This window comes from Pelobates fuscus, chromosome 6 (assembly GCF_036172605.1).
Source record: "Pelobates fuscus isolate aPelFus1 chromosome 6, aPelFus1.pri, whole genome shotgun sequence".
In the NCBI taxonomy this organism is placed as follows: domain Eukaryota; kingdom Metazoa; phylum Chordata; class Amphibia; order Anura; family Pelobatidae; genus Pelobates; species Pelobates fuscus.
Window position 1 is genome coordinate 125,521,166 of NC_086322.1, and position 27,698 is coordinate 125,548,863.

A 27,698-nucleotide genomic window follows, 5' to 3' on the forward strand; every position below is an offset into this window, starting at 1 on the left:
ATAGGTGTGTGTATCTGTATGTCAATGTGTATATGTGCATACATCTCAGCATTCACACACTAATACTACATTCAAATACATCCCTGCATTCAAACTCCAACACTACGTACAAACACACGTCTGTGTTACACACCAAAATTATATGTAAACACACCCCTGCATTCAAAAACCAACACTACACATAAATAGATGCTTGCAAGTACGCCAACACCACATACACACATATTTCATACAAAAACCTGTTTACATTCAAACACACAAAAACAGCTTAATGCTAAATACAAACCTTCAAACATGAGTAAATGGTAGAGCCCCAGCTCTCTATACATTGCTGGAGTTGCACAACAGATGGGGATCTACCTTTTAAATCACCCGTGCAATAGGGAGGCCCCAAAAACTTTCATCTCTCTACTTTAGGTCCACTGTGTTGGGGTGGAGTACATGGGCATGCCTGGGGAGGGGGGACAGGGTTCAGGGGGCCCAAGCAAATGCTTTGCCCAGAGTCCAATTCATATTAAAGACTAATTGGGCAAAATATTAAAGACTGGGCTTATTGGGCCCAATTTGGACATTTCCACTTAGAGATGTATTCATTTTTGTTGCCAATGGCTTAGGCATTAATGAGTGGACAGCAAATTTACACTGTTATACAGGCCATTTACTACTTTACATTGTAGCAGAGTGTCAATTCTTCAGTGTTGTCACATGAAAAGATAAAATATTTACTAAAATGTGAGGGGTGTTCTCACTTTTGTAAGATACTGTATATTCACCAAAGGATGTTTTTTTCACCTAGTTGTACTTTATTCCAGTTTGTACACATAGTGTACATAGTCTCCATTATATGTAAGTAAGGAAAAAAGTAGAACAACAAAATACTGAGCATCGGTATAGGCAATAAACAAATAATAAGAAAACCAAAAATAAATCAGATTTTGTCATAGACACACATAACTATACATGTAGCATATTAACAGCTAGTAAAGTGGCAACGTACTGCCTGTTTACTAATACGAAGGCATTTCTATTGCACACGTGTGCTGCTAATTGAATGTAAAAGCATACTTAAGTCTAAGACCTCTGAGTCTGGTTCAGCCCAAAGTCGGCACCTGTATGCCATTTTCTGTGGAGCTTTCACGTTTCTATGGTGAGGATGTAGCCTCTGCTTGTGGTATGGTGAGGATGTAACCTCTGCTTGTTTCATGTACTTAAGGACCAGCTATTAGAGACAAGAGTAAATTCCTCAGGAAATTTAACATACTGTGAGGGAATATCAATTGACTGCCTGGAAGAATTCTGTTGACTATATGACCATGTTTAGATGGGTCATATCCTTTTTCTGGATAATCACAGATTCTCCGGTTCACCAGTTGTCCTTCCTTGCATCACTTTTGGTAGGTACTAACCACTGCATACTGAGGAAACCTCACAAGACTTGCCGTTTTGGAGATGTTCTGACCCAGTCGCCTAGCCATCACTATTTGGCCTTTGTCAGTCACTCAGATCTTTTCACTTGCCTATTTTTCCTACTTCCAACACATGAAATTAATGAGCTGGCTGTTCACTTGTTGCCGGATATATCCCACTGCTTGATAGGTGCTATTGTGATAGTATAATCAACGTTCTTCTCTTCACCTCTCAGGGGTTTTAATGTTGTGGCTGATGAGTGTATGCAGAAGTTCAACCTTACAAAGCATGCAATATCCATACAGAACACAGGCAGAAGCCAGAAACATACACACACTTTAATAAAAAAAATAATCGAACCAGCAAACTAAAGAACTTCAATGTCTTGTTTTGGCACAGTGTTGTTAAAAGCTTTCCTACCCCTTATCTAGGATATGAAACCTATTGTTTAGAAAATGTTTTAAAATATAATTTTAAGGCCCTCCATATTAATAGTAGTGCATGTTCACACAAGATTTTAAGTAAAGAAACAAAATTTTAAGACCAAGATATGGTGGCATGTTGCTTTTTATTAGAAAACAAACAAAAAAAAAGGTTATTGCACCAAATTCCACATTAACTATATTGAAAATTATACAGCACATTTAAAATATGTCCAAAAGTCAAAAGCTGTTTGTGAAGTAAACAGTGCATATTGTGTGAGTTTAGAGAGGAAGAATAATGTGCAGTCAAACATGAGCAGCTCTTAAATTTCTAGTGTATTTAGGTTCACTATTCTTGTGAAGAAGACTAAATTTAACTAATCAGCTTTAATTAACAGACCTACAGATTTGGCCCTCTTTCACCATACACTATAAACTAAGAAAAGTGCTGCAAAAGAAAGAAAAACATCTATTAACTATGAAATATAAAAATAAGAATCAAGCCAAGCTTGAATGTTGTCAGACTGACCTTTTTCAACCAGAAGGTTTAGTCTCAAGGTTAACTCAGTACCACAAAGTGGCTTTCAAGGAGTACACATTTCTGAAATAAATTAAAACATTGGCAATCTATAATTAACACTAACCCTGATAAAATACTGATAAAAGAGAGAAAAAAAAATGCATTTCAATAATTCCACAAGCACGACATACACTACAGATTACATCACTGGGATATCCGGACACAAAAAATTAGTGTTCAGTCTCTGTATACAATTTAGTGTCATACCCTACAAACCTCCTCTCCCCTCCCCCTAAATTAAATCTCCCATATATGAAATAGTAGCAAGCCAACATTTTTCTATGGGCTAACATGCTGAAAGATTTTTTTATTTAATAAAAACATGTAAGACAGTACTCTAAGCCACAACCTTTGAGGTAGTATTGTGCAGAAAAGACAGTGGCGAAGGTCAATTTGGATCCTGTTGGTGTTTTTGCAAGTACATGCAATTTTGTAAAATTTAGTTTCATTTTGTATTAATTGTAGTTGTATAAAGTGGTACTCAAAGTTTTATAAACAAAATAAATAACCGTTTTATACATTTAAAACTAGTAAGATGTGCAATAAGAAAGCAAGAATTTCCAGCTGTGAAATTCATACCCAAATTCCCTTTTACATCTATTCAGCACACTGTACGTGAAGCATGGATTTACTAAAAAACAGAATAGGTCCCTCCATGACAAAACATAGCAAAAGGTTACAATAGCACAATGAAAATATATTTGGACACCTCCTCCAATACCCATCTCTGCGCTCACAGATCCTGCATGATTACAAAAATGTGAGCCCTGTTCATGAAAAGTTAAGACGTAGCAGGGGTTGCTTACACAAAACAAATTACTGGATAAAGTTCTTAAAAGGGCAACAATCACAGTGAGAATCCATGCTCTTTCCCTGGGAATCGTTTCATTTTTAAGAACTCTCCACCTCCCTCCATAGTTATTTATAAATAACCCCTACTAAGTGCAAATGCCACTAGTTAATTAAAGTTGTAAAGTGTGGTCGTCTTCCAGCTACTCCCATTGTCTTACTAGAGTACAGTACACCAGCTCTGTAAATAATTTCCCCATGCAGCATAAACCATATGTTGCACGTTATACACAAATGTGTCTTTGTTATTTGGCAGTTATGGATGAGCTTTTGCAAACTTAAAACTGACCCCATGTCAATAAAACAAGTCCATATAAACTGTACGCTTTGTTTCTCTGGTGAGTTGCTTTAAGAAATTAGACTTCTAGGATTGTCATTACATGATCACAAACATCATACCAGTGGGATATAAAAAGACATATACCCACTTAAAAAGGCACAGGTGTAAGTATGTGAATTGGATATTGGTAGTATTGACCAAATTAAGTGGGACATAGCAGCATTTAGAATCTTACCCAGTCTTTGTGACAATCACCGCTGTTACAGTGATTGGAGAATATGTTTTGTTGCAATGTATTTCAATTTCCACCACTTTTAAGGCATGTTATACCTGAATAATTTTCACAGGAAAAATGACTAAACTTTCCAGTGTGTTGAAAGAAAAAAATAACAATACCCTGCCAAGCCAAAAAACAATGAAAATTTATCATAAAACTATCTAAAATTTAGCTTTATCAATGAATTGTTGAGAATGCATGTGTTCTTCAGTGTGACCCATATATATATATATTTTTTTATTTAATGCAAAAATGATTGTTTCCAGGTAATTTTACTGATCAATTATTGTGTCAGCAACTACTTAACGGCACACAGGTAAAAGCTATATTTTGCAAATAATTAGTCTATAGCACATTTCCATGCAGAACATAAAGAAACTAAAATGGGTAAAAAAAAAAAAAAAAAAAAAAAAAAAAAACACACACATTACGTGCTACAATTTCATTGTTTTTTTTAGACCGTAGATTGAAGGAGAAGCCAAACTGTAAGTCTTCATCTCTTCATCAAAATCATGGAAGATGTAGCTAGCTTATCAGCTGGAGAGATACATACCTGCTATGTCAATAAAGTAACTTGACATCAATTTGAAATAAATCTTCGTGAATTTTGTCTTGTTTAATATTTAAATGTGAAAGTCTACCACTTGAAGTGATTAATGGATGATTAGTAAATGGTGCAAAAATACATGGGCAGTATGAGTGACATACAAAGGCTCTAGAAGCAAACTCTAGTCTTCCAGCTTCATGGCACAAAGGAAATTAGATCTTGTAGTGATATCAACGGAAATTAAATTTCATAGATAAATAATAATTACTGGGGCCTGTTTACCTAACTTCAAAACACACGGAAGCCACTACTGATAGGACCACATTTTGACTTACAAAAATCCAAAGCAACAATTTATTAAAAACTGGTTATATATGCACACCTGCAGTTTCTGTTAATTGCTTTTGCAAGATTATTTCTAGACCGTGGCAGTTCACGAAGTTCTAGGCAATGTGGCCAAAACGAACCTACAGAGGTCCAACAAAATAATATACATTGGCAGCTGACGTTTAAACTTGGTAAACACAAAACTAGGAGACAGATTTAATGTTCGGTGCTTCCCAAGTGCAAGAATGTGATGGGATTCTTTAGCCACTTGATGTTTAACGGATTACTTATTAAAAAGGGAATTGATGAGAACTGACAGGGGTAGGGAATGGGATGGTGTATCATATTTGAGGGTAAGTGCAACTTGAGTGCCAGTGTGAAATTTTAGTTATAAACTCCTCTTCTCCCCACAGTGGAGAGAATTTTTAATGCAATACAGAAGATCATTTGATCATTCTTACTTTCATAACCAACAATGCTACAGAAACAATGACAACATGCTTCCATCCAATAACCTTTTAGAGATCACAAACCTAATAAATATCCACAGACAGGCTGTTGGCCAGCCACATTACAATGCAAAATTAAATACCACTGCTGTAGTGTTATGTTTTCTCCCAAAATGTTGTAAATATTTCCCAGTGAAGCAACACTTCGGCTACAGGGAACTCCATAATGCCTTATACTCCATGTAAACATTAAAACACCGTCTCCAAGAGAGGAGACAGGGGAATAAATTGGAGCATCAGCTCCTGCTCTTCTCAGTCCAGCTTCTAGAGTGTGCCTCCCCTTTCTTCCTGAACGTCTCTGTTCTCTTCAGTTGAAAGAAATGAGATTTGCAAAATTTAGCTTATAAAAGTATTTGGGCAACGTGAGGGGAATGGGTACTTGCCACAGCAGCCAAAAGAGGTAAATCGTTAGATTCAATCCTGAAACAAAGAAAAAAAAAAACACAGGTGTATTACATCTAGATTAATATCCAAAACACAAAATAAGGCATCAGTAAAGGCTCACTCTTCCATCTTTGTATTAGAAAACCGCAAGACAAATTTAGTAGAACTGCAGTCACCATACTAGGTTTCTTCTTGGGCCTTTGTGACAGAAATTGCAACATTTGAATTTTAAACCATAAGCCAATAATATAACTTGTTGGCATGCCATAAGTACAGGATTTATAAAGTGGAGTAAATTAAACATAGGAAAAAAGGCCCCTAAAAAAATTTAATTAAAATAATTTTATTGTTCCTCCATCACTCCTCCAAACAAAAGTGATGAAGGAACACAAAACCACCCAAACATTATAGCTATTGAAAAAAAATTGATAAACAAAGTATTGAACATTTATATATATATATACACACACACACACACACACACACACATACATATATACACACACAAAAAAAACATACGGGAAAAAAAAGTGTCTAATGCTTTTATTTTTGCAAAAAGCCTTCAGACGCCAACATCCTTCATAGTTTGAGATACGGTAATCGGTTCTGAAGCAGTTTGACAAAAATTGGTCCCCTGGAGCCTAAAAATAAGCCCCTTTTCTGCAGCTCGGCTAATGCTGAAGATAACTGCCACATTGGCATGTCTAACTCTTACAGAGTATATTGGGCTAAGCCGCACCAACACAGTCAGCCATACATGAACTGCAGTGGTTATTGCGATTAATATGCCCCTGTAACGAGACCAATCTCACCACTGTGCATTGGAGGAGCCTGGTTGCCTGCCTGCTGCCTTTTGACTATGGACCGGCATTTAAATACTTTATTTTTCTATGCAGAAATGTCTATTCATGTATTTCTGCCCGGGCGTTCGGTAGATTCTATCTACCGAACAAACAGCCGTTTATTGGCCTCCCAGGAGCTTCGGCTAGCTGGCAGGCGCCGTTAATTGGCCGCCCAGAAGCCGGCGAGCGCCGCTAATTGACCGCCCAGAAGCCGCGGTTAGTGAGCGTGTGCCGTCAATTGACCACCCAGTAGTTGCGGTTAACCGCAGCTTAATTGACTATACCGGGTGGCCGCGGCTACGCATACTGAACACTGGATGGCAGCAGTCTGCAGTTCACACGCGGCCGGTTCATTCACGGATTTACTGAATGAACTCATTTAACCCAGATAGCTATGCCATGGAGCCTATTTGTGTAATAAAAGACTTTGGCTCCATGGCAATTTAACTGTATGTATGTTGTCTGAGTGCCATTCAGTATTAATGTGCGCTCAGACCTAAGCTATCTGGGGATTTGTTGCATGTCTGTATTTTATGTAAATGTAACCTTGTGTATTTTATTGTATTTTACTGCCATGTGCTTAACCCCTTAAGGACCAAACTTCTGAAATAAAAGGGAATCATGACATGTCAGACATGTCATGTGTCCTTAACCCCTTAAGGACACATGACATGTGTGACATGTCATGATTCCCTTTTATTCCAGAAGTTTGGTCCTTAAGGGGTTAAGGGGTTAATGGAGTTTTGCCTCTGTCCTTGGAGATAATTGGATTACTTCCCAATTATCTCCAGGATAGAGAGGAGGGATTGTGATTGTGTGTCATTATGGGAGTGTTTTACTGTGTATTACGTGTTTATTAGTTGTTTTACAAAACCCTGTGGGTGGTACTAATGTTTAAGAATGTGTATATAAGAACAATAAAACCACAGCTCTGGTTCGTGAGGTTCCAGTTCGGGAGTTTGGAGTGCTACTTTGTATCCTGTTCGGGAGTTTGGGGTTCTGCGGTAGCTGTACCTGTGTCTCTGGAAGGGGAAGATCTTCTAAACTGTGTTTTAACCCCTTTAATGCCTGGGGGTGCCGTTACAGCCCCTGTAACTATTTATTTTGTTCCTCCGTGGAGCCAGTCAACCCTTACAATCATTGTCACACATAGAACCAACACTGGTAAGATGTAGGGGCACTATTGCTATAACAATCCAGTCTATCCAGATTAGTTACTGTGAACCACATAGAATTACAAGAGGTTAAAATGTTGTTATGAAAAATACTTACCCTAAAACAACACCAAGCTCCTTTACATGGACTCTTTTATGCCCCCTCAAGTATTCAGACAACATTTTACTTTTAAAATATAACTCTTGCAGCTTATCCTCTAGATGCATCACACACTGTTGGAACAGAAGAGAATCAGACACGATTGGTACCCATGAGTATTATAAGTTATCATTTATATAACTCATTACTAAGGGGCAAGAAGTTCAGTTTCATGTTAATTCTGCACCTCTAACAAAATAGCTAAACATGGACAAATCCCAGGGTTCAGGTAAGTATCAACAGTCATTTTTAAAGAGAGCTCACTATACTTTTCCATGTTTCAATATTAATGCTGTATATAATAACACTCAGGTCAAACAGACTTCAAAGTTGGAGGTTATCAACTACCTATTATGCACCCAGGACATACTTGAAAACAAGAGAAATCTCAATGTATCCATCCTGGTAAAATATTTTATATTTTTCAATATTTCTTTATTTAATTTTTTTTTTTTTATTCTTTATTTTGGTGGTGCGTGGCAGGAACATGGTGTTACATCACAGTTTAGCCAGACATTGGCTGCAAGATTGTACAGTAGTAAAGCAGTAACAATGCACCTTTTTTGTTTTTATAGATTAGTTAACAAGATGGGACAGTAGTTTTAGATGAAGGGTAGAGGGTTAAAACAGGTAGTAGAGGCATGAATACAACATGAGCTATGATCACACTGAAGCTTGTTAAAGTAAGCAGTTAACTCTCGTCAGGCTATACATTCATGTCTAAGTTCTAAACAAGGCAGATGTAAGTAGGTAGGAAGAGATTAAACGATAGTTAATACCAAGTTTTATACCCAGGTAGAGACCACTGAAATGGAACACATAGGTAAGCTAAGACTCCAGATTTAAATCATAAAGGTCAAAGCCGAATAATACAGGGGAGAGTCTGCAAGATCTGCATGGACTTAATGATAAGGCAGCAGTGTATTTCTGCGCAGTTTATACAATACAGTTTAAATGACAGTGCTATGTGGTCGCATGTTGTATGTACATTTACGACAGGTCTGGCATTAGAGGCAGCATTTCTAACTGCACAAAGCTGGGCTGTTTAGCTCAAACAGGTGAGAAAATCCATGGTGCAGAACTAGAGCGAAAAATACAAGAAAAATGTCAGATATTGGGGAATGCACAGATATGTGATGGTTCTTGCAGGCATCAAACTGTACAGGTTGCAAAAAGGATTGGATTGCGTCCATTATGGCAACGGAGGGATTCGAGCGGATTTCGCTGGGCCTTCCCTGCGTCTGGGTTCCCCTTCAACCTATACCCAGAGGAGGTAGAAGCTTTGGAGGTACCTGGGTCTGTTTCTGGGTACAGCCGTCAGGACGTCCTCCTCCTCCCTCCTGCCAGCTTAGGTTTGCCATTGCCCCGGACAGGAGCCGCGCGTCTCACCCCTGCCTCTCCGTAGGTCGTTGCTGGTGGGGTCTGCACATCCATGCTCCCTTGGTGGTGGATTTTCGCCCAAAAGGCGTCGAATAGACGGTCCAGCCTTTCTTCCAGGGATGGCAGCTGAGCGTCACTCGGAGGTCTCGTGGTGTCCTCCATAGTTGCCAGTGATGGTCCGGCTGCATGGGACTATCACCTGTGTGGCTTTGCTGCTGCGTCTCAAGCTTTAGGTACCGGATATTCTCACCGGTGCGGGGGAGGTAGTTTGCCGGAGAGACCTCCAAGGGAATGGCTGCAGACAGCGCAGGGATCGGCCGCCTCCCCGCCCCGTCTGAGTAGGCCTCAGATCAATCCCCGGTTAGGAGCCGCCGGTCGCGGTGCAAGGCTTTTTGCTCTGCGGTCTAGGGCTCCGTTCTCCAGGTCGTTTAATCATCGCTTCGTCTGGGTTTTGCCCCTATTTCGGCTGATTATGAGCGGTTTTGCACGGAGCTCTTCTCCCTTGCGACCGCTCAGCTTGGCTGCTTGGCTCCGCCCGCCCTTTATTTACATTTTTAACAAATACAATTTATATCAATTTACATTTAAATATTCAATCACTCAAACACAAATACATAATGATTCACTTGGTAAAATATTTTATAAATACATAAATGAATGTTAGATGTCCCTTCCTGCATTGCATTTTTCTAAGAATTTAACAAACATCCGTCTTAAGTTTGGAATCTTGTCCTCTGGATGATACAATCAAGATTATTAAAAAAAAAATAAAAAAAAAAATTACTAGGAACTTACAAAAGTGGGTGGAGTCCTGAGCTTGTAAAGCTGCAAAATAGACTGCAGCAAACTGGAGACTTGACTAGACACCAAGACATCTGTGCCGATCTTTGTGTTGTCCACAGTTACCTTCTGGCTGCTAGCTACCTGAACGCTCCATCTTTCAGTATCGGCTACAATGCAAACTGCTTCCGCTAAAGGCTCGTCCAACACAGGGTGCTAGAATTGAGAGAGACAGTAAGGAAAATGGACAATGGAAAACAAGACACAATAGTAACTAACACAACTGTATACACCATACAGTAAGACATGTAGGACAGCATCTGCTGAAATGCTAAAATTAGTTTAATCTTTAAAGGAACACTATAAGGTCCGAACACAAAAATGTATCCCTGACCCTATTGTGTTAAAAACATAATCTAGTCCCCCTGGCCCCACCTAAATATAGTAAAATCTTACCTTTATTCCAGCCTTCTGCTGGCTCTGCCCTTGATCTGCCTGCTTGGCTGACATCATTAGAAGTTATGATCTCAGCCAATCACAATGCTTTCCGATAGGAAGACAGACTGGCGGAGATTGTCAAGGAGGCAGATCAGGGGCAGAGCCAGCATAAGCCAAATACCCTGGCCAATCAGCATCTCCTCATAGAGATACATTGAATCAATACATCTCTGAAAAGACAGTGTTTACTTCAAAAAGCCTGAAGGGAATGATTATACTCATAGAAACAAATACAATAAGCTGTAGTTGTTCTGGTGGCTATAATGTCCATTTAACCTGTGATAAATGTTCAGTGTTAACAAGTTACATTTGCCTAAAATAAAAGCTGCAGTAACAAAGAATGTAACAGCAAAATTATATACACATTAATAAGAATAAATGTAAAAAAAAAATTTGCCTCCCACACCAAATACCAAATAAAATACAAAAAGTGGCAAAACAACAATACGTAAAAAAAGAAATCTAACCACATGGAAAAGGTAGGATATTGAAAGATCCTAGAAGTTACTGGGATCTATAAAAAATGATAATACAACCTAGTGTAATACTGTATACAAAATATAGAATGTGAAACATATATGAAAAAAAGTCACAAACATATGGTAAATTCAGGCTTATCACCCTCCCACGGATACACACAGATGTAATTGCAAGATGTCGCTCATATATGGGTAGTCTTCCAATAATGCACAAGGAGAGAAGAAAAGGCCGCAATGGTGAAGTACAGTAAAATCACAAGAGGAATTTATTAGAATGCACTTACAGACCAACGTAGACAATGGGCATACCTCCACATGGAGTGGAACATATGATGGAAGCGTGAGTTTCGAGTGTGCGCATGGTTTTCGTATACATGTGTGCACACACTGAATCGGTTGTTCGCATGCGCACGAACGCTGGACTTCATTTGAACAGTCCACGCATGCGCACAAACTTTGGATTTCATTCATATGAATACATCATCGGCTCACGCCACTGGGAGACGCACAGGATATGCGTCAATGACGAGGTCCAAGCTGTAGGACGAAGCGCGTTTGATATATTGAGGACTTATATACGCTTATTCTTTTATTTGTTTATATATGTTGTTTTAGTTTATTTCCATCTATGCCTGGTTTCCAGTACCACACTTCCATCTAAGTTCCACTCCATGTGGAGATATGCCCATTGTCTATGTTGGTCTGTAAGTGCATTCTAATAAATTCCTTTTGTGATTTTACTGTACTTTACCATTGCGGCTTTTTCTTTTCTCCTTATGCATTATTGAAAGATTACCCATATATGAGCGACATCTTGCAAATACATCTGTGTGTACCCCTAGGAGGGTGACGAACCTGAATTTACCATATGTCTGAGTTTTCTTCGTATATTTCACTTTCTTTATTTTCTATACAGTATTACGCTATGTTGTATTATCGATTTTTATAGATCCCAATGACATCTATGATCTTTCAATATCCTACCCTTTCCAGTTGGTTATATTTATTTTTATACGTATTGTTGTTTTTCCACTTTTTTTGTATTTTATTTAATATAAAAGCTGCTACTCCGTTGCTTAGAATAATGAATTTCCAGTGCTCTAATGTTGCATTCTGGGATTATGTTAAATTGAATCCTAATTAGAGACAATAACAGCACTTGTGTAAGTTAAATGTAAAGAGGACAAAGTGGTTAAACAAACATTGTCACACTAAATAACAGGCAACATTTTTTTGAGATTTGTGAAAACAATGCACCATAAAGATGCATTAGACCACATTATGTAAGGGGGGAAAAAATAAATAACAGAGCAGCAATATTATTTTCCTTTAAACGGCATTAGACAAAACAGGACAGTGGGTAGTAAAATTGCAGCCCACATTAAAAAGCAATAATGTATTTGAATAGAAAAATAAGCATTTTAATTATTAACAATGAGATTGTTTACTTGGGAAATCCTGTATAGACAAGAGTCTCTGAAACAACAGACTTAGTAACTGTGAGCATTGTCAGGTGTCCGAAAAAGACAAGCAAATTGTAATGTATTAAAACGGAATAAGTGCGTGGGAGAATATAGAATATTGCCTCTTTCATAAATCTTTGCCAAGACATCACAATAACTTTGGTTACCAGATAATAACGAAAATACATTCTGAAACTGGGAAAGGTTTTGGAGAACAGCAATACTATTAAAGTCACGGATAAGTTTAGTTATGTGCACACGCTTTCTTAAGCTTATTTACTCTGGGAATATTTTTTTGATTAAATAAATAAATTGGTACTTACATGGATTAGGATTACCATTAAAAATAATAATAATAATAATAATAAAATATATATCAAAAATGTGTTCCTGAGTTGTGTTTCAAAGCTGTTGCATACAGCAGACACATACTCCAAGGAATGACAATGAAGTAAAGGGACCTCCGTTAGGAAAACGGACAAATTAGTCATTTGTTACATGTGCGTTTACAGAGGAAGAGGTTCTATTTCAACTGTCAAAAGTAAAGACAAATAAGTCAATAGGACCTGATGGAATACACCCAAAATAATTAAAAGAGCTTAGTGGTGTACTAGCAAAACCATAAACGGATTTATTTAACCAATCATTGTTAAAAGGAGTAGTCCCTGAAGATTGGTAGTTAGCAAATGTTGTGCCTATTCACAAGAAAGGTAGTAGGGAGGAGTCGGACAACTATAGGCCAGTAAGCCTTACTTCAGTAGTGGGGAAAGTAATGGAAACCATGTTAAAGGATAGGATTGTTGAACATCTAAAATCACATGGATTTCAAGATCAGAGACAACATGGGTTTACTTCAGGGAGATCATACCAAACTAATCTTATTGCTTTTTTTGATTGGGTACCTAAAATAATTGATCAGAGTGGTGCAGTATGCATTGCTTACCTAGATTTCAGTAAGGCTTTTGACACTGTTGCACATAGAAGGCTTATCAATAAACTACAATCTTTAAGGATTCCAATAATGTTGAATGGGTAAAGCAGTGGCTGAGTGACAGGTAACAGAGGGTTGTAGTCAATGGAGTATTTTCGAAGCATGGGCTTGTCACCAGCGGGGTACCTCAGGGATCTGTACTTGGACCCATTCTCTTTAATATTTCTATTAGTGATATTGCAGAAGGTCTTGATGGTAAGGTATGTCTATGTCTTTTTGCTGATGAGACCAAGATATGTAACGGAATTGATGTTCCAGGAAGGGTAAGCCAAATAGCAAATGATTTAGGTAAACTAGTAAAATGGTCAGAGTTGTGGCAACTGACATTTAATGTGGGTAAATGCAAGATAATGCATCTTGGACATAAAAACCCAAGGACAAAGTACAGAATATTTGATCGAGTCCTAACCTCAACATTTGAGTAAAGGGATTCAGGGGTGATTATTTCTGAGGACTTAAAGGTAGGCAGACAATGTAATAGAGCAGCAGGAAATGCTAGCAGTATGCTTGGTTGTATAGGGAGAGGTATTAGTAGTTGAAAGAGGGAAGTGCTCATGCCATTGAACAGAACACTGGTGAGACCTCACTTGGGGTATTGTACGCAGTACTGGAAAGCGTATCTCCAGAAGGATATTGATACTTTAGAGAGAGTTCAGAGAAGGGCTACTAAACTGGTTTATGGATTGCAGGATAAAACTTACCAGGAAAGGTTAAAGAATCTTAACATGTATAGCTTGGAGGAAAGATGAGACAGGGGGGATATGATAGAAACATTTAAATACATAAAGGGAATCAACACAGTAAAGGAGGAGACTATATTTAAAAGAAGAACAACTACCACAACAAGAGGACATAGTGTTAAATTATAATAATATCAGGAAGTATTACTTTACTGAAATGGTGGTGGGTGCATGGAATAGCCTTCCAGCTGAAGTGGTAGATGTTAACACAGCAAATTAGTTTAAGCATGCGTGGGATAGGCATAAGGCTATCCTAACATAAGGCTAGGGACTAATGAAAGTATTTAGAAAACTGGGCAGACTAGATGGGCTGAATGGTTCTTATCTGCCGTCACATTCTAGGTTTCTATGAATCCATGTATAAAATGGAATTACGAGGCAAAAATGTGGTTCTTTGTTGAGCTCATTTGCATACGCCTACACAGAATCCCTTGCAGTAGCGAGAGCACTGCTAAAGCGAGATTTCTGTGGGAAAAGCAAGTCTTATGGCTTGACTGGTTTGTGTATATATATTTTAATGGTAATCCTAATCCAGGAAAAATAAACAATTTTATGTAAAGCTCTTCACAGAGAGAATCAGCAGGATGACACAAGATTATAAAAAAAAAAAATTACAATGTATGCAAGGAAAAAAAAAAAAAAAAAAAGACAAGTGAGGGCTGTCAATATTTGGAAAACTAAGTCAAATTGTCTTAGAGGAGTTATTTAACTTTGTAGCAAAATACTAAATGCATTTTTGTGACTTCTTTGAATTTGAAAGCCGCTTTGTGAACATAAGCTTCAGGGCCGGACTGGCCCACCGGGATACCGGGAAATTTCCCGGTGGGCCGCGGCATCTGGGGGCTGCGCAGGTATGTGCCACCGGGTGGCCGGTCCGGTGGCACACTTAGAGGGGGCCGGCCGTGCTCCACGCTGGAGCAGCCGGGCTGCAGCCTCGCCAGCACTCCTAATGCTGAGGACTGAAGGAGGAGGGAGCAGGTCTCTCTACCATGCTCCCTCGCGGTTCCCACAATTCACAGCAGCAGCTGCTGTGAATTGTGGGAACCGCGAGGGAGCATGGTAGAGAGACATGCTCCCTCCTCCTTCAGTCCTCAGCATTAGGAGTGCCGCCGGTCCGGCGAGGCTACAGCCCGGCAGCTCCAGCGTGGAACACGGCCGGTCCCCTGACTTTTCTAAGGTAAATTGGGGGGGAGAAAGAGACAGCGAAAAAGAGAGAGAAAGAGACCCAGAAAGAGAGAGAGAGAGAAAGAGACCCAGAAAGAGAGAGAGAGAGAGAGAGAGAGAGAGAGAGAGAGAAAGAGACCCAGAAAGAGAGAGAGAGAGAAAGAGACCCAGAGAGAGAGAAAGAGAGAGAGACCCAGAGAGAGAGAAAGAGAGAGAGAGAGAGACCCAGAAAGAGAGAGAAAGAGACCCAGAAAGAGAGAGAGAAAGAGACCCAGAAAGAGAGAGAAAAAGAGACCCAGAGAGAGAGAGAAAGAGACCCAAGAGAGAAAGAAAGAGACCCAAGAGAGAGAGAAAGAGACCCAAGAGAGAGAGAAAGAGACCCAAGAGAGAGAGAAAGAGACCCAAGAGAGAGAGAAAGAGACCCAAGAGAGAGAGAAAGAGACCCAAGAGAGAGAGAAAGAGACCCAAGAGAGAGAGAAAGAGACCCAAGAGAGAAAGAGACACAGAAAGAGAGAGAAAGAGACACAGAAAGAGAGAGAAAGAGACACAGAAAGAGAGAGAAAGAGACACAGAAAGAGAGAGAAAGAGACACAGAAAGAGAGAGAAAGAGACACAGAAAGAGAGAGAGAAAGAGACACAGAAAGAGAGAGAGAAAGAGACACAGAAAGAGAGAGAGAAAGAGACACAGAAAGAGAGAGAGAAAGAGACACAGAAAGAGAGAGAGAAAGAGACACAGAAAGAGAGAGAGAAAGAGACACAGAAAGAGAGAGAGAAAGAGACACAGAAAGAGAGAGAGAAAGAGACACAGAAAGAGAGAGAGAAAGAGACACAGAAGGAGACACAGAAAGAGAGAGAGAAAGAGACACAGAAGGAGACACAGAAAGAGAGAGAGAAAGAGACACAGAAGGAGACACAGAAAGAGAGAGAGAAAGAGACACGAGAGAGAGAGAGAGAGAGAGAGAGAGAGACAAGCGAGAGAAAAAGAGACACAAGAAAGAGAAAGACACAAGAGAGAGAGAAAGAGACACAAGAGAGAGAGAAAGAGACACACGAGAGGACGAAAGAGACACAAGAGAGAAAGAGACACAAGAGAGAAAGAGACACAAGAGAGAAAGAGACACAAGAGAGAGAGAGACACGAGAGAGAGAGAAAGAGACACGAGAGAGAGAGAGAGAGACAAGCGAGAGAAAAAGAGACACAAGAAAGAGAAAGACACAAGAGAGAGAGAAAGAGACACACGAGGGGACGAAAGAGACAAGAGAGAAAGAGAGAGAGAAAGAGACACGAGAGAGAGAAAGAGACACGAGAGAGAGAAAGAGACACAAGAGAAAGATAAATAGACACGAGAGAGAGAAAGAGACACAAGAGAGAGAGAAAGAGACACAAGAGAAAGAAAGAGAGAGACACAAGAGAGAGAGAGAAAGAGACAAGAGAGAGAGAGAAAGAGACACGAGAGAGAGAGAGAAAGACACAAGAGAGAGACGAGAGAGAGAGAGAGAGAGAGAGAGACACAAGAGAGAGATATATATATATAAATAATTATGCCTTTAATATTTACACATATATTAATGTACATTTATATATGCATAATACACAGAGAAATGTCATTAATATGTACCATATGTAATGAGCAGATATTGGCCCAGTCTTGTTGCTAGGTAGGTGCACACTCCAGCACAATAACATATTTAAAGTGAAGAGCGCACCCACAGGACTTCAAAATAAACAAGAGAATGTAAATTTTTCACAGTTGTGCCCTACATACATTCACCATTTCAGTCCCATTACCAAGCTTCCCTTAATATGTCATGGTAGTTGGACTGAAACATTGATTACATGCAAAGGCACGTCTGCTTAAAATAAATCTGCACTCTTGTTTTTTTTTTTTTAAGCTTATATGTGCTTTTTTTCCACGTTGGAGTAATAATTTTTAATTTTAATTTATCTTTTCTAACTCTGTATCTGCACACTATGCTGGCGCAACGCATTATGGGGCTGGTAAATATTTTTTTTCCAGGGCTGCTTTTAATTCCCAGTCCGGCCCTGATAAGCTTAAATTATTACCGTATATACTCGAGTATAAGCCGAGCCGAATATAAGCCGAGGCCCCTAATTTTACCCAAAAAAACTGGGAAAACTTATTGACTCGAGTATAAGACTAGGGTGGGAAATGCAGCAGCTACTGGTAAATTTCTAAATAAAATTAGATCCTAAAAAAAATATATCAATTGAATATTTATTTACAGTGTGTGTATAATGAATGCAGTGTGTGTATGAGTGCAGTGTGTGTGTGTATGAGTGCAGCGTGTGTGTATGAGTGCAGTGTGTGTGTATGAGTATGAGTGCAGTGTGTGTGTATGAGTATGAGTGCATTGTGTGTGTATGAGTATGAGTGCAGTGTGTGTGTATGAGTATGAGTGCAGTGTGTGTGTGTATGAGTGCAGTGTGTGTGTGTATGAGTGCAGTGTGTGTATGAGTGCAGTGTGTGTGTATGAGTGCAGTGTGTGTGTATGAGTGCAGTGTGTGTGCATGAGTGCAGTGTGTGTGCATGAATGCAGTGTGTGTGCATGAATGCAGTGTGTGCATGAATGCAGTGTGTGCATGAATGCAGTGTGTGCATGAATGCAGTGTGTGCATGAATGCAGTGTGTACATGAGTGCAGTGTGTGTATGAGTGCAGTGTGTGTATGAGTGCAGTGTGTGTATGAGTGCAGTGTGTGTATATGACTGGAGGGTGTGTATATGAGTGCAGCGTGTGTGTATGAGTGCAGCGTGTGTGTATGAGTGCAGCGTGTGTGTATGAGTGCAGCGTGTGTGTATGAGTGCAGCGTGTGTGTATGAGTGCAGCGTGTGTGTATGAGTGCAGCGTGTGTGTATGAGTGCAGTGTGTGTATGAATGCAGTGTGTGTGTATGAATGCAGTGTGTGTGTGAGTGCAGTGTGTGTATGAATGCAGTGTGTGTGTGAGTGCAGTGTGTATATGAGTGCAGTGTGTGTATATGACTGCAGTGTGTGTGTATGAGTGCAGTGTGTGTGTATGAGTGCAGTGTGTGTGTATGAGTGCAGTGTGTGTGTATGAGTGCAGTGTGTGTGCATGAATGCAGTGTGTGCATGAATGCAGTGTGTGCATGAATGCAGTGTGTGTATGAGTGCAGTGTGTACATGAATGCAGTGTGTATATGAGTGCAGTGTGTGTGTATGAGTGCAGTGTGTGTGTATGAGTGCAGTGTGTGTATATGACTGCAGTGTGTGTGTATGAGTGCAGTGTGTGTGTATGAGTGCAGTGTGTACATGAGTGCAGTGTGTATATGAGTGCAGTGTGTGTATGAGTGTGTGTGTAGCTGAGCCTTGGTGGGGGGGTGGGCAATTTATTTTTTATTTTATTTTTATTATTTTAATAACTTTTTATTATGATTATTTTTTAATTTAATTATTATTTTGTATTATTAATTTTTATTTGATTTAATTTTTTTTTCGTCCCCCCTCCCTGCTTCCTAGCTGGCCAGGGAGGGGGGCTCTCCTTCCCTGGTGGTCCAGCATTGGCAGTTCAGTGGGGGAGAGGGGGGCTGTGGGAGCTGTAACTTACCTGTCCTGCAGCTCCTGTCAGCTCCCTCCTCCTCCGCGCCGTCCGGTCAGCTCTTCTGTCGGCTCACACTGTAAGTCTCGCGAGAGCCGCAGCTCTCACGAGATTTACACTGGGAGCTGACCGAGGTGCTGAATGGACGGCGCGGAGGAGGAGGGAGCTGACAGGAGCTGCAGGACAGGTAAGTTACAGCTCCCACAGCCCTTGTCTGTATTATGGCAATGCAAATTGCCATAATACAGACTATTGACTCGAGTAAAAGCCGAGTTGGGGTTTTTCAGCACAAAAAATGTGCTGAAAAACTTGGCTTATACTCGAGTATATACGGTAATCAAATATATTAGAGAACGGCTTTTTTTTCCGCAAGCATGTTTCCTTTGGAAAACCATACACGAACAGGCAAGGCATATGATGTGCAATAAGCTTGACATGTTTGCTAATTGTAGCCACAGGGATAATTTACTTTTTATACCCTTATATAGAAGAAGTATCTTTGGTCAAAACTATGCACAAAACATAGATTATCAGATCTGTGCTGCCCTCATGCATCTGTGCTTTACTGGTGATAAAGAATGGTTTGTCCTTATCCTACATAACGAAGCGTACGGCCTCGATAAAAATACACCATGAACATTTGCAAACATTTAGTTGGCCCCTACAACATTTAGTAAGAACTTAGCGTAAAAAAAATGCAAGAACGTTCAAAAGATTAGATATAGTGACAGAGGAACTCCTTTCATATAGGCATTGTCAATTACTTAGGTTTGATCATGTCAGCTTTCTACTAATGAAAGGCTACTCTCATTCAGAAAAGATCACTTTTTACAAAGAAACCACATCAGATTATACCACAGTAACGTACATGTGTTGAGTGGGCCAAGTCAGCAGTCAGGTTTTGCCTCAGCTTGTCAGTAGTACTCAATCCATGAAGCACCAGGTCAGACATGTATGTTGAACAGTAACCACCAAAAAGAGACCTTCCAAAATTATTTGTACTTGGACTGTAGAGGACATCATACCTAAAAAAAAAAACAACAAACAAACAAAAAAACAAATAAGTATATGGGTGATTATTAGATCAGAATAATGACTGGCATTTGTGTGTTAGTATTCTTGTTGATACAATTTGGCACACCACAAAAGTAATTACTGGTTGTGTGAAAACAACCTCCAAGAATTGGAGACGTGATGGCACAGTTCGAATGGATTAATCTTTTAATCATAAAGTAATACAGAAAACATTTAATACATTAAAAACAAACATAAATGGTGGGGTGAAGTACAATCAGGGTATGGAACCAAAAGGATGTTGGTATGAGTTAGTTTCTATTCCTATGTATGAGATGTAATAATAGTACTCCTATGCAGCTCTGTGAGTGTTATCAAGTTTGCTACTGTTTTTTTGTTTACCGGTTACTCTATTCCTTGATAATTTAGCAAGCGGTGCAAGTTAGAAAGATGACAAAAATAGCAAGGGGATTGTTCACCTGGAAAGAAATGTAAAATAATAATTGTGTAAAGAAGGTTAAGCTTGTTAGGAAGTCTAACCAAAGGAGGCATTTCTAAACTGTGCAATAGTCATCTGCAGATAAAATCAATTGAAAACCAAACTGGTAAAGGCAGCAAATAGTGCACAACAGTATGTAACAGGATATTTTTTTCTTGGTTTGATAACCATTTTTATCTTCAAACTAAAGGTACAGCCATGGGGATCAGATTTGCCCCAAGTTACCCTAATTTATTTATGTCTTATTGGGAAGAACTATTTATATTCGCCAACATTGGGACAAATCTGGTCCTCTATAAGCGCTACATCGATGATATTTTTATCATTTGGAGAGGTTGCAAGGAATCTCTGCAGGCGTTTATAGAAACCCTAAATGATAATTTATGGAATATCAAAGTTAAATATGAGATCAGCTTTTCTCATATTAATTTTTTAGATTTAGAAATATATGTGGAAGACTGTCGAATAAAAAAAAAAAAAGTAGGACATTTTTCAAAGCTGTAGATGTAAATCGTTTTATTGATTTTACCGGTTGTCATTTTAAGCACTGGCTAGTGAACATACCAAAATGGCAATTTTTAAGGCTCAGACAGAATAGTACAGAGACACAAGAATTTAAAAATCAAGCTGAAATATAAAACAAAATATTTTTAGAAAAAGGTTATAATAAGGCTTCCTTGGATAACGTTTGTGAACAAGTGGAAAAGGAAGATAGAGTGCAATTACTACAATACAAAACTAAAAACAAATTAGATAAAGAAAAGGATATAATTCCCCTTATTTTTAATTCAAACAATTACAACTTACGTCAAATTATCAGCAAGAATTGGCACATTCTTAAAACGGATGATGAAATATGGCCTTTTCTAAAAGGAAAACCTAAGTTCGTATTTAGAGGAGCAAAAAAAATTTTAGACAATTTTTAGCGAATAGCTTTTTAGATAAAGAGACGTAAGAAAATAAAAGGTAAGAAAAAAAAAAGGTTTATTATTGCGGGGAATGTAGAGGTTATAAAGTAAGGACAAATAAATATAAGAAACGTTTTAAATTCACCTCTAATTACTAAGAAGGACTATGAAATTAATACTTTTATCACATGTAACACCTCTGATGTTACCTCTATGCGGATCTGCCCTTGTGGCTTTCAGTATATAGGGAAAACATCACGACCACTGAAAACAATAATTAGGGAACACATTTATAACATTAACAGAAAATTTTCTAATCATAGCGTGTCTAAACATTTTTTAGAATCCCATAATGGAGGTCCCAGTGGCCTTGAATTTCTAGGAATTGAAAATGTGAAGACCCATTGGAGAGGTGGTGATAAAAATAACCTACTTAGTAAAACAGAAATGAAGTGTATTTTTAACATGGAAACTTTAGCACCAAAAGGTTTAAATGCCGACTTTGAAATTAATTCTTATATATAATATTAATATTTTATTTCCATTCCCTTTCAGCTTTTGCAATATTCTTTTATTTCATTTTGTAATAATGTTTATCTTATGTATTCAGAAACAATCTTTAACAGTTTTATTGTTTTTAAGTTTGTTCTCTATATTACCTCTAAGTCCTGGTCCAACTTTTAATTAGAATTTATTTCCATATTATACTAAATCAAGCATGTCAAACTCGCGGGCCGCATACGGCCCACAATGGACATCTTTGCGGCCCGGCGAGCCGCGAGTACTTGCTTGGTGTTCCAAGCAGAGTAGGCACCTGCTTTCCCCACATCTGCTAACATGTACCTGGCTGGAGGAGAGGAAGGTGGATGCAGCAAGGGAGCCTTCCTGCTCCTCACTGCTCCCTCGCACGCAGTTTAGTGATGCCGGAATATGACGTCACATTCCAGCGCCCGGCATCACTACAGAGTGCGCGTGCGAGGGAGCAGGAAGGCTGAGCTCCAGATAGAAGATCCCCACTGGACCCCAGGGATAAATACAATAATGTGAGTGTGTGCAAGAATGTGTAAATGTGTGTGTGTCTGTCAGAGTGTGTGTGTGTGTCCATGGGTGTGTGCATGTGTGTCAGTGAGTGTCTGTGAGTCAGTGTTGCGATGGCCGCGGCTGGACAGTGGAGGACCTGGAGGTGCACGGAGGCACGCAACGCCACGTCGACGTGCTCCACCTTCACAGGGTTTCAAGAAGTAGCGGGAGGCAGGGCCAGATTAAGAGCCCAGTGGGCCTGGTGCTGACAATTATGATGGGCCTATTTACAGAATCTTATCGACCAAAAACACTAAAACAATCATATCTCCCAAGCATCATGTATCTGATGGAGATGGTGTTGGAGGGAAACTCAAAGGATGCAGCTATACGAAAACACACTCTATGTGTTTCTCACATACTCTATTAATGTCTCTCTAATTTATGCTTTCATCTTTCAAGTAAATCCATATCCCCTAACAGCAGTGTCCAGTGAAGCAGGAAGTCAATGTGCAGGGTAAAAGAGTGTGCCACTGGCATGAATCACGTGACCAGACCTGCCAAAAGGGGTGAACATGCCCAAAAAGGGGGCATGTTTGTCCAAAGAATTGGAAGGCCATCCTGGCATGAAGGCATGCCAGACTGCCTGCCAATCATGCAGGCTGTCCAACTAAGGGCATACTATGCAGGTAATACCTTGAGCTTGACATACATGCATCAAATGATACGCCTACTCCATGCTTTCTAAGGACTGTCCCCTAGCATTCACATGTCCACTTGTCTCCTTATCATCTTACTAGCAGGCAGAAGTTCCTGGAATATAGTCTGAGACAGAGAAAAGGTGTATGTAGTGAGTGTAGAAGAAAGGGGACATGCCACAGTGTTAGAGAGACCAAAGTCTGATTTATCGAAACTAATTTTATTGTCAGCCAGTCCACACAGGTTTTGTTCTCATGCATCCCTCTTAAGCTTCCAAACATAGATGGCTGCTAGAGGTGCCTCCTGGGGCAGTACTGCCTAGTGTGCAGCACCGCCATTCAGTGTCTCCACCCTCTGCATGCAGACACTGAACTTTCCTCATAGAGATGCATTGATTCAATTTATCTTTGTGAGGAGATGCTGATTGGCCAGGGCTATGTTTGACTTGTGCTGGCTCTGCCCCTGATCTGCCTAGTTGACAGTCTCAGCCAATCCTATGGGAAGCATTGTAATTTGCACAGACCACCACTTCTGATGATGTCAGCAGACAGAGTCAGTTCAGAGGCAGACAGGGACAGAGCCAGCAGCTGCAGACTTGAATACAAGTAAGAGTTTACTATATTTAGGGAGGCAAGACGGGGCCAGGGGGGCTAAATTGTGGTTTTAACATAATAAAGTCAGAAATACATGATTGTGTTCCTGACCCTCTAGTGTTCCTTTAAGCAAGAGTATGTGAAGAGTAGTTAGGGTTGCCACCTTTCTTGGAAAAAAATACCAGCCTTATACATTTGAATAATTAGTTATTCGTGACATCACATGATGTAAATCACAAGGAGTGACATAAGAGAAAATTCTGTAAAATCACCAACAAACTACTCACAGTTTGATTCTGCTGTATAGATGGATTGCTCCCAGTGTCTCCCTGTCTCCCAGTGTCTCAGTCTCACAAGTCACCCAGTCTCTCAGTGTCCCTATGTATCACAGTGTCATTGTCCACATGTCGCCCAGTCATCTAGTCTCCCAGTGTCTCAGTGTTCCTATTTCTCCCAGTGTCCCCATGTCTCACTGTGTCCCCATATCACTGAGAGACCCGGGGACACTGAGACACTTTGGGACACTGGGAGACATGGGGCACTGAGACACTGGGAAACATGGAGACACTGAATCACTAGGAGGCATGGGGGCACAGACACTGGGAGACTAGGGGAAACGGGGAGCCATAGGGACACTGAGACACTAGGGACACTGAGACACTAGGGACACTGAGACATGGGGACACAGACACTAAGAGACTAGAGGACACTGGGAGACTAGGGGACACTGAGACATGGGGACACAGACACTGGGAGACTAGTTCCTTGTGTCTCCGTGTCCCAATGTCTCAGTGTCTCCCAATGTCCCTATGTCTCACAGTGTCCCCATGTGTCTCAGTGTCCCCATGTGTCTCAGTGTCCCCATGTGTCTCAGTGTCCCCATGTGTCTCAGTGTCCCCATGTGTCTCAGTGTCCCCATGTGTCTCAGTGTCCCCATGTGTCTCAGTGTCCCTGATCTGTAGAGCTCCTGTCTAGACTCTCTGTGCTGTGTAGATGCTCCCCCATGGATCAGTGAGTAGTAGAGAAAGGCAGGGAGGGATATGCTGTAACTTCCTATCCCTGCCTCTCTCCACACACAGTGACCCCTACTGGCCGGTGCTGGAATTGCAGAGTAATTTCCGTTTATACTGAGAAAAATACCTGCATTTGTATTGCCTGTATAACTGCAATAATGGCACTGACCAGGCAGCCTCACATACCAGCTGTGCCAGTAAAATATCAGTCAGGTGGCAAACCTAAGATTAGTGTGTAAAAAAAAAAAAATGTAAACATTTTTTTTTTTTTAAATGGGCCTATTCCATGGGCCTGGCCTGGAGCTGCAGCTCCATCAGCCCCTATGTTAATCCGGCCCTCGCGGGAGGATTCACTTTGGCACAGGATGTGGACGGCGCCATTTGGGGTATACCAGAGGCCGGACTCCGGAGTTGCATACTGGCAGCGGCAATGTGAGTAGTCTGCTTGTTGGCTAGAGGGGATTGCTGTGATTTAGTATATGAGGGGGGGCACTGGGATTTAGCAAAGGGGGGTGGTTTTTAAAGAGTAAAAATATAAGTTATTTTATGTATGAGCTTTTTGTTTTCATATGCCCTATACAAGTACCAGGAAGAAAGCGGTTCCGTTTACCTTAAAGAATACCCTTACGTCATCTATGACGAATGCGGAAGGGTAACGTGAGCATAAGATAACAGGACGCAAGGATGCAACTATATGAAACGTCCTGCTGTCGGAAGCAGAAGGAGCCAGATATCGGCGGGAAAACCGCGCCATCAAGCGTATTTAATGGAGAATAAGCCCAGAATGGACATACACTTTTGAAGAAGGCGACAGCCGAAACGCGTCAAGGGTACTATTGGTACTTGGTGGACTTTTAATTGGATTCAATTTGCTGTGCATTTGTTCAATAAACCACACACACACACACAATATATATATATATACACACACACACACACACACATACATATACACACACACACACTCCCCCTGACCAGAATATCAATAATTGAAAAACAATTAAAAGAATTGTAGAAGATTTGCTGCCTGAATGTGTTACAGCTACCACAAAGTTTCCAGTCAGTGTTCTGACCAGAGGTTTTATGACAACAAAAGGTGTGAGCAGAATTTGTATGAGTCATGGTACTCTACATAAAATATCAGAGATCTACTTGAGTCAAAACTGAAGCCTTCGACACATGGCCTTTTCATAATTTAGTCTATATATATTTCAACAGGATTGAGCTCTTTGTCATGTTACTGCGTGCAAAAAAAGTGGTTTTAGGAAAAATCATAATTACACTCCAACAATAGCAAGGTAACAGTCCTGGACCTGCACTCAATAAAAAAAATTGTGGAGTGGAATAACAAAAAAAACAAAAAACTTAGTGAGATGTTACGTAGGAATACAAGACAATTGATAGAAGCAATTATACAATTTTGGTTTAACATTATACCATCTGAATAACAACAAAAAAGGGTTCACTCCATGGGATGCCATAAGGATGAAATTAAGGCAACAGGTTTCTGACCAACAAAAGGTCAGAAATTATGAAATACGGTTTACCATGGTTTTCTTTGTAAACCTTATTTTAAAACATATTTTTGAAATAAAGTGTGTTGTGTAACATTCTGCATTAACTTATTTTATATATAATTTATAGCATGTAAAGTCATGAATCCCTGAAATATAGGCCTGCCAATTTACTTTCTGCATTATAAGCACATTTTATGGTCATTAAAACGTAGTAAATACTTTAAAATATCAGATTTAGAATGTAGTAGACTTTCGAACAGGATATAGAATGTTCTAAGTAAATCAATCTGTGGCACAATGATAGATATTACCTGGGTAGTGGGATCTTCTCCTCTGTAAAATGAGTGCAGTGGAAATGACAATTAGCAGGGTCGTTGCACTCCTCATCACTGTTTCCAATTGCACTATCACAGCTCCTGTTCCTTGGAATGTCTCCCCTTGTCCTGACCTCAGTCCTCTTTACTTCATCCCCACAGGGGATATTTCCATAAGAGTACATTTGAGTTCCTGAATTATCAGCATTTGGCAAAACATTTATGCAAATTTCTGTGTCCTTAAGCTGTGCTTTCACTGATGATTTTGAAGAGCTTGAAATGAAACATTTCTCTGACAAGAGCGGACGAGAGGGGAGGATCTCAACTGTATTTGTCTCAATGTTGTTTCCTTCTACAAAATATTCATCAAATATGCTTGAACCACTTTCTGATGAGTCTATTTGTGAACAGATGCGGAATCTTTTTTCTGCAGTAAAATAATTATCAGCGGCAGCAACTGCTTGAATTTTGGAAGAATGTGACCTGGTGGGACTGTGGACTTTCTCAGTCTGCTTACAAGGGTCTTCTAGGTTTTCTTCCAGCTTCTCCCCACAAACCTCAAAGCCAGAGTCTAGAGTAGGTGAGCACCCCATTTTGAAAATGACCTTGTTTAGAGATGAACCAGTGTCTGGTGTCTCTGCACGTAGTACTGATTTTGCCCAGTCCGACAACTTCACTTCTTTACAGGATTGCTTCTCATCCCTAAGACCATGGTTATAGTTTTTGGCACGTGGAGATAAAAACTCAGGAGTGGCTACATCTTCCACTCTGTACGTTGGTGCCCTGGTCACAGAAACCAACGTTTCTAGTCTGGCTTCTTTTGCCAATGATGTTTGTACTTTGCAAAGGCTAACATTTTGTGAACCGCTTTCCTTTCCAGTAGGATAAGAAGAATCATGAACGGCCATCTCTGCTACCTTTTTATGGGATGCTTCACTAGTTTTGCTGTACATAGAAGGGATTATCAGAGCAGGCTCATCATTTACTGTTACAACAACATATTCGGATTCTTCCACTTCTCCTTTCTCTAGAGAGGTTGTGATCTTACTGCCATTATCCATTTGTTCCCCTTGGTCTGGGCTGGTACTCTGCACAAGATTGCTTTCTTGTAGTTCCGAGCATCGGATGAAGTAAGTCAGAACATACAGAATTCGCTGAACTAAATCTTTCCGTTTGCCAACAACAACCGTTCTAGTCATTCTAACCGGGGAACCAATTGCCCCATACAAGTCACCTGGGGGAAAATATAGAAATAATAAGGAAACAAAAAACACAAACAAACCCCAAAACACAATGACCACTAAACAAAATGT

General features: G+C 39.9%; 1 protein-coding gene across 4 annotated transcripts in view; it reads right to left on the reverse strand.

Moving 5' to 3' along the window:
- Positions 1-3,152: 3,152 nt before the first annotated feature.
- The window catches only part of FNIP2 (folliculin interacting protein 2), a 76,067-nt gene continuing 51,521 nt past the window's right edge, over positions 3,153-27,698 (reverse strand). For all 4 annotated transcript variants that reach the window (XM_063458226.1, XM_063458227.1, XM_063458225.1 and 1 more), the window contains 5 exons: positions 26,383-27,619; positions 19,677-19,833; positions 9,914-10,114; positions 7,697-7,812; positions 3,153-5,618 (listed from right to left, as the gene is read on the reverse strand). In XM_063458226.1, coding sequence (XP_063314296.1) covers positions 5,540-5,618; positions 7,697-7,812; positions 9,914-10,114; positions 19,677-19,833; positions 26,383-27,619 — 1,790 coding nt within the window. In that variant the 3' untranslated portion in view covers positions 3,153-5,539. The remainder of the gene's footprint in view (positions 5,619-7,696; positions 7,813-9,913; positions 10,115-19,676; positions 19,834-26,382; positions 27,620-27,698) is intronic.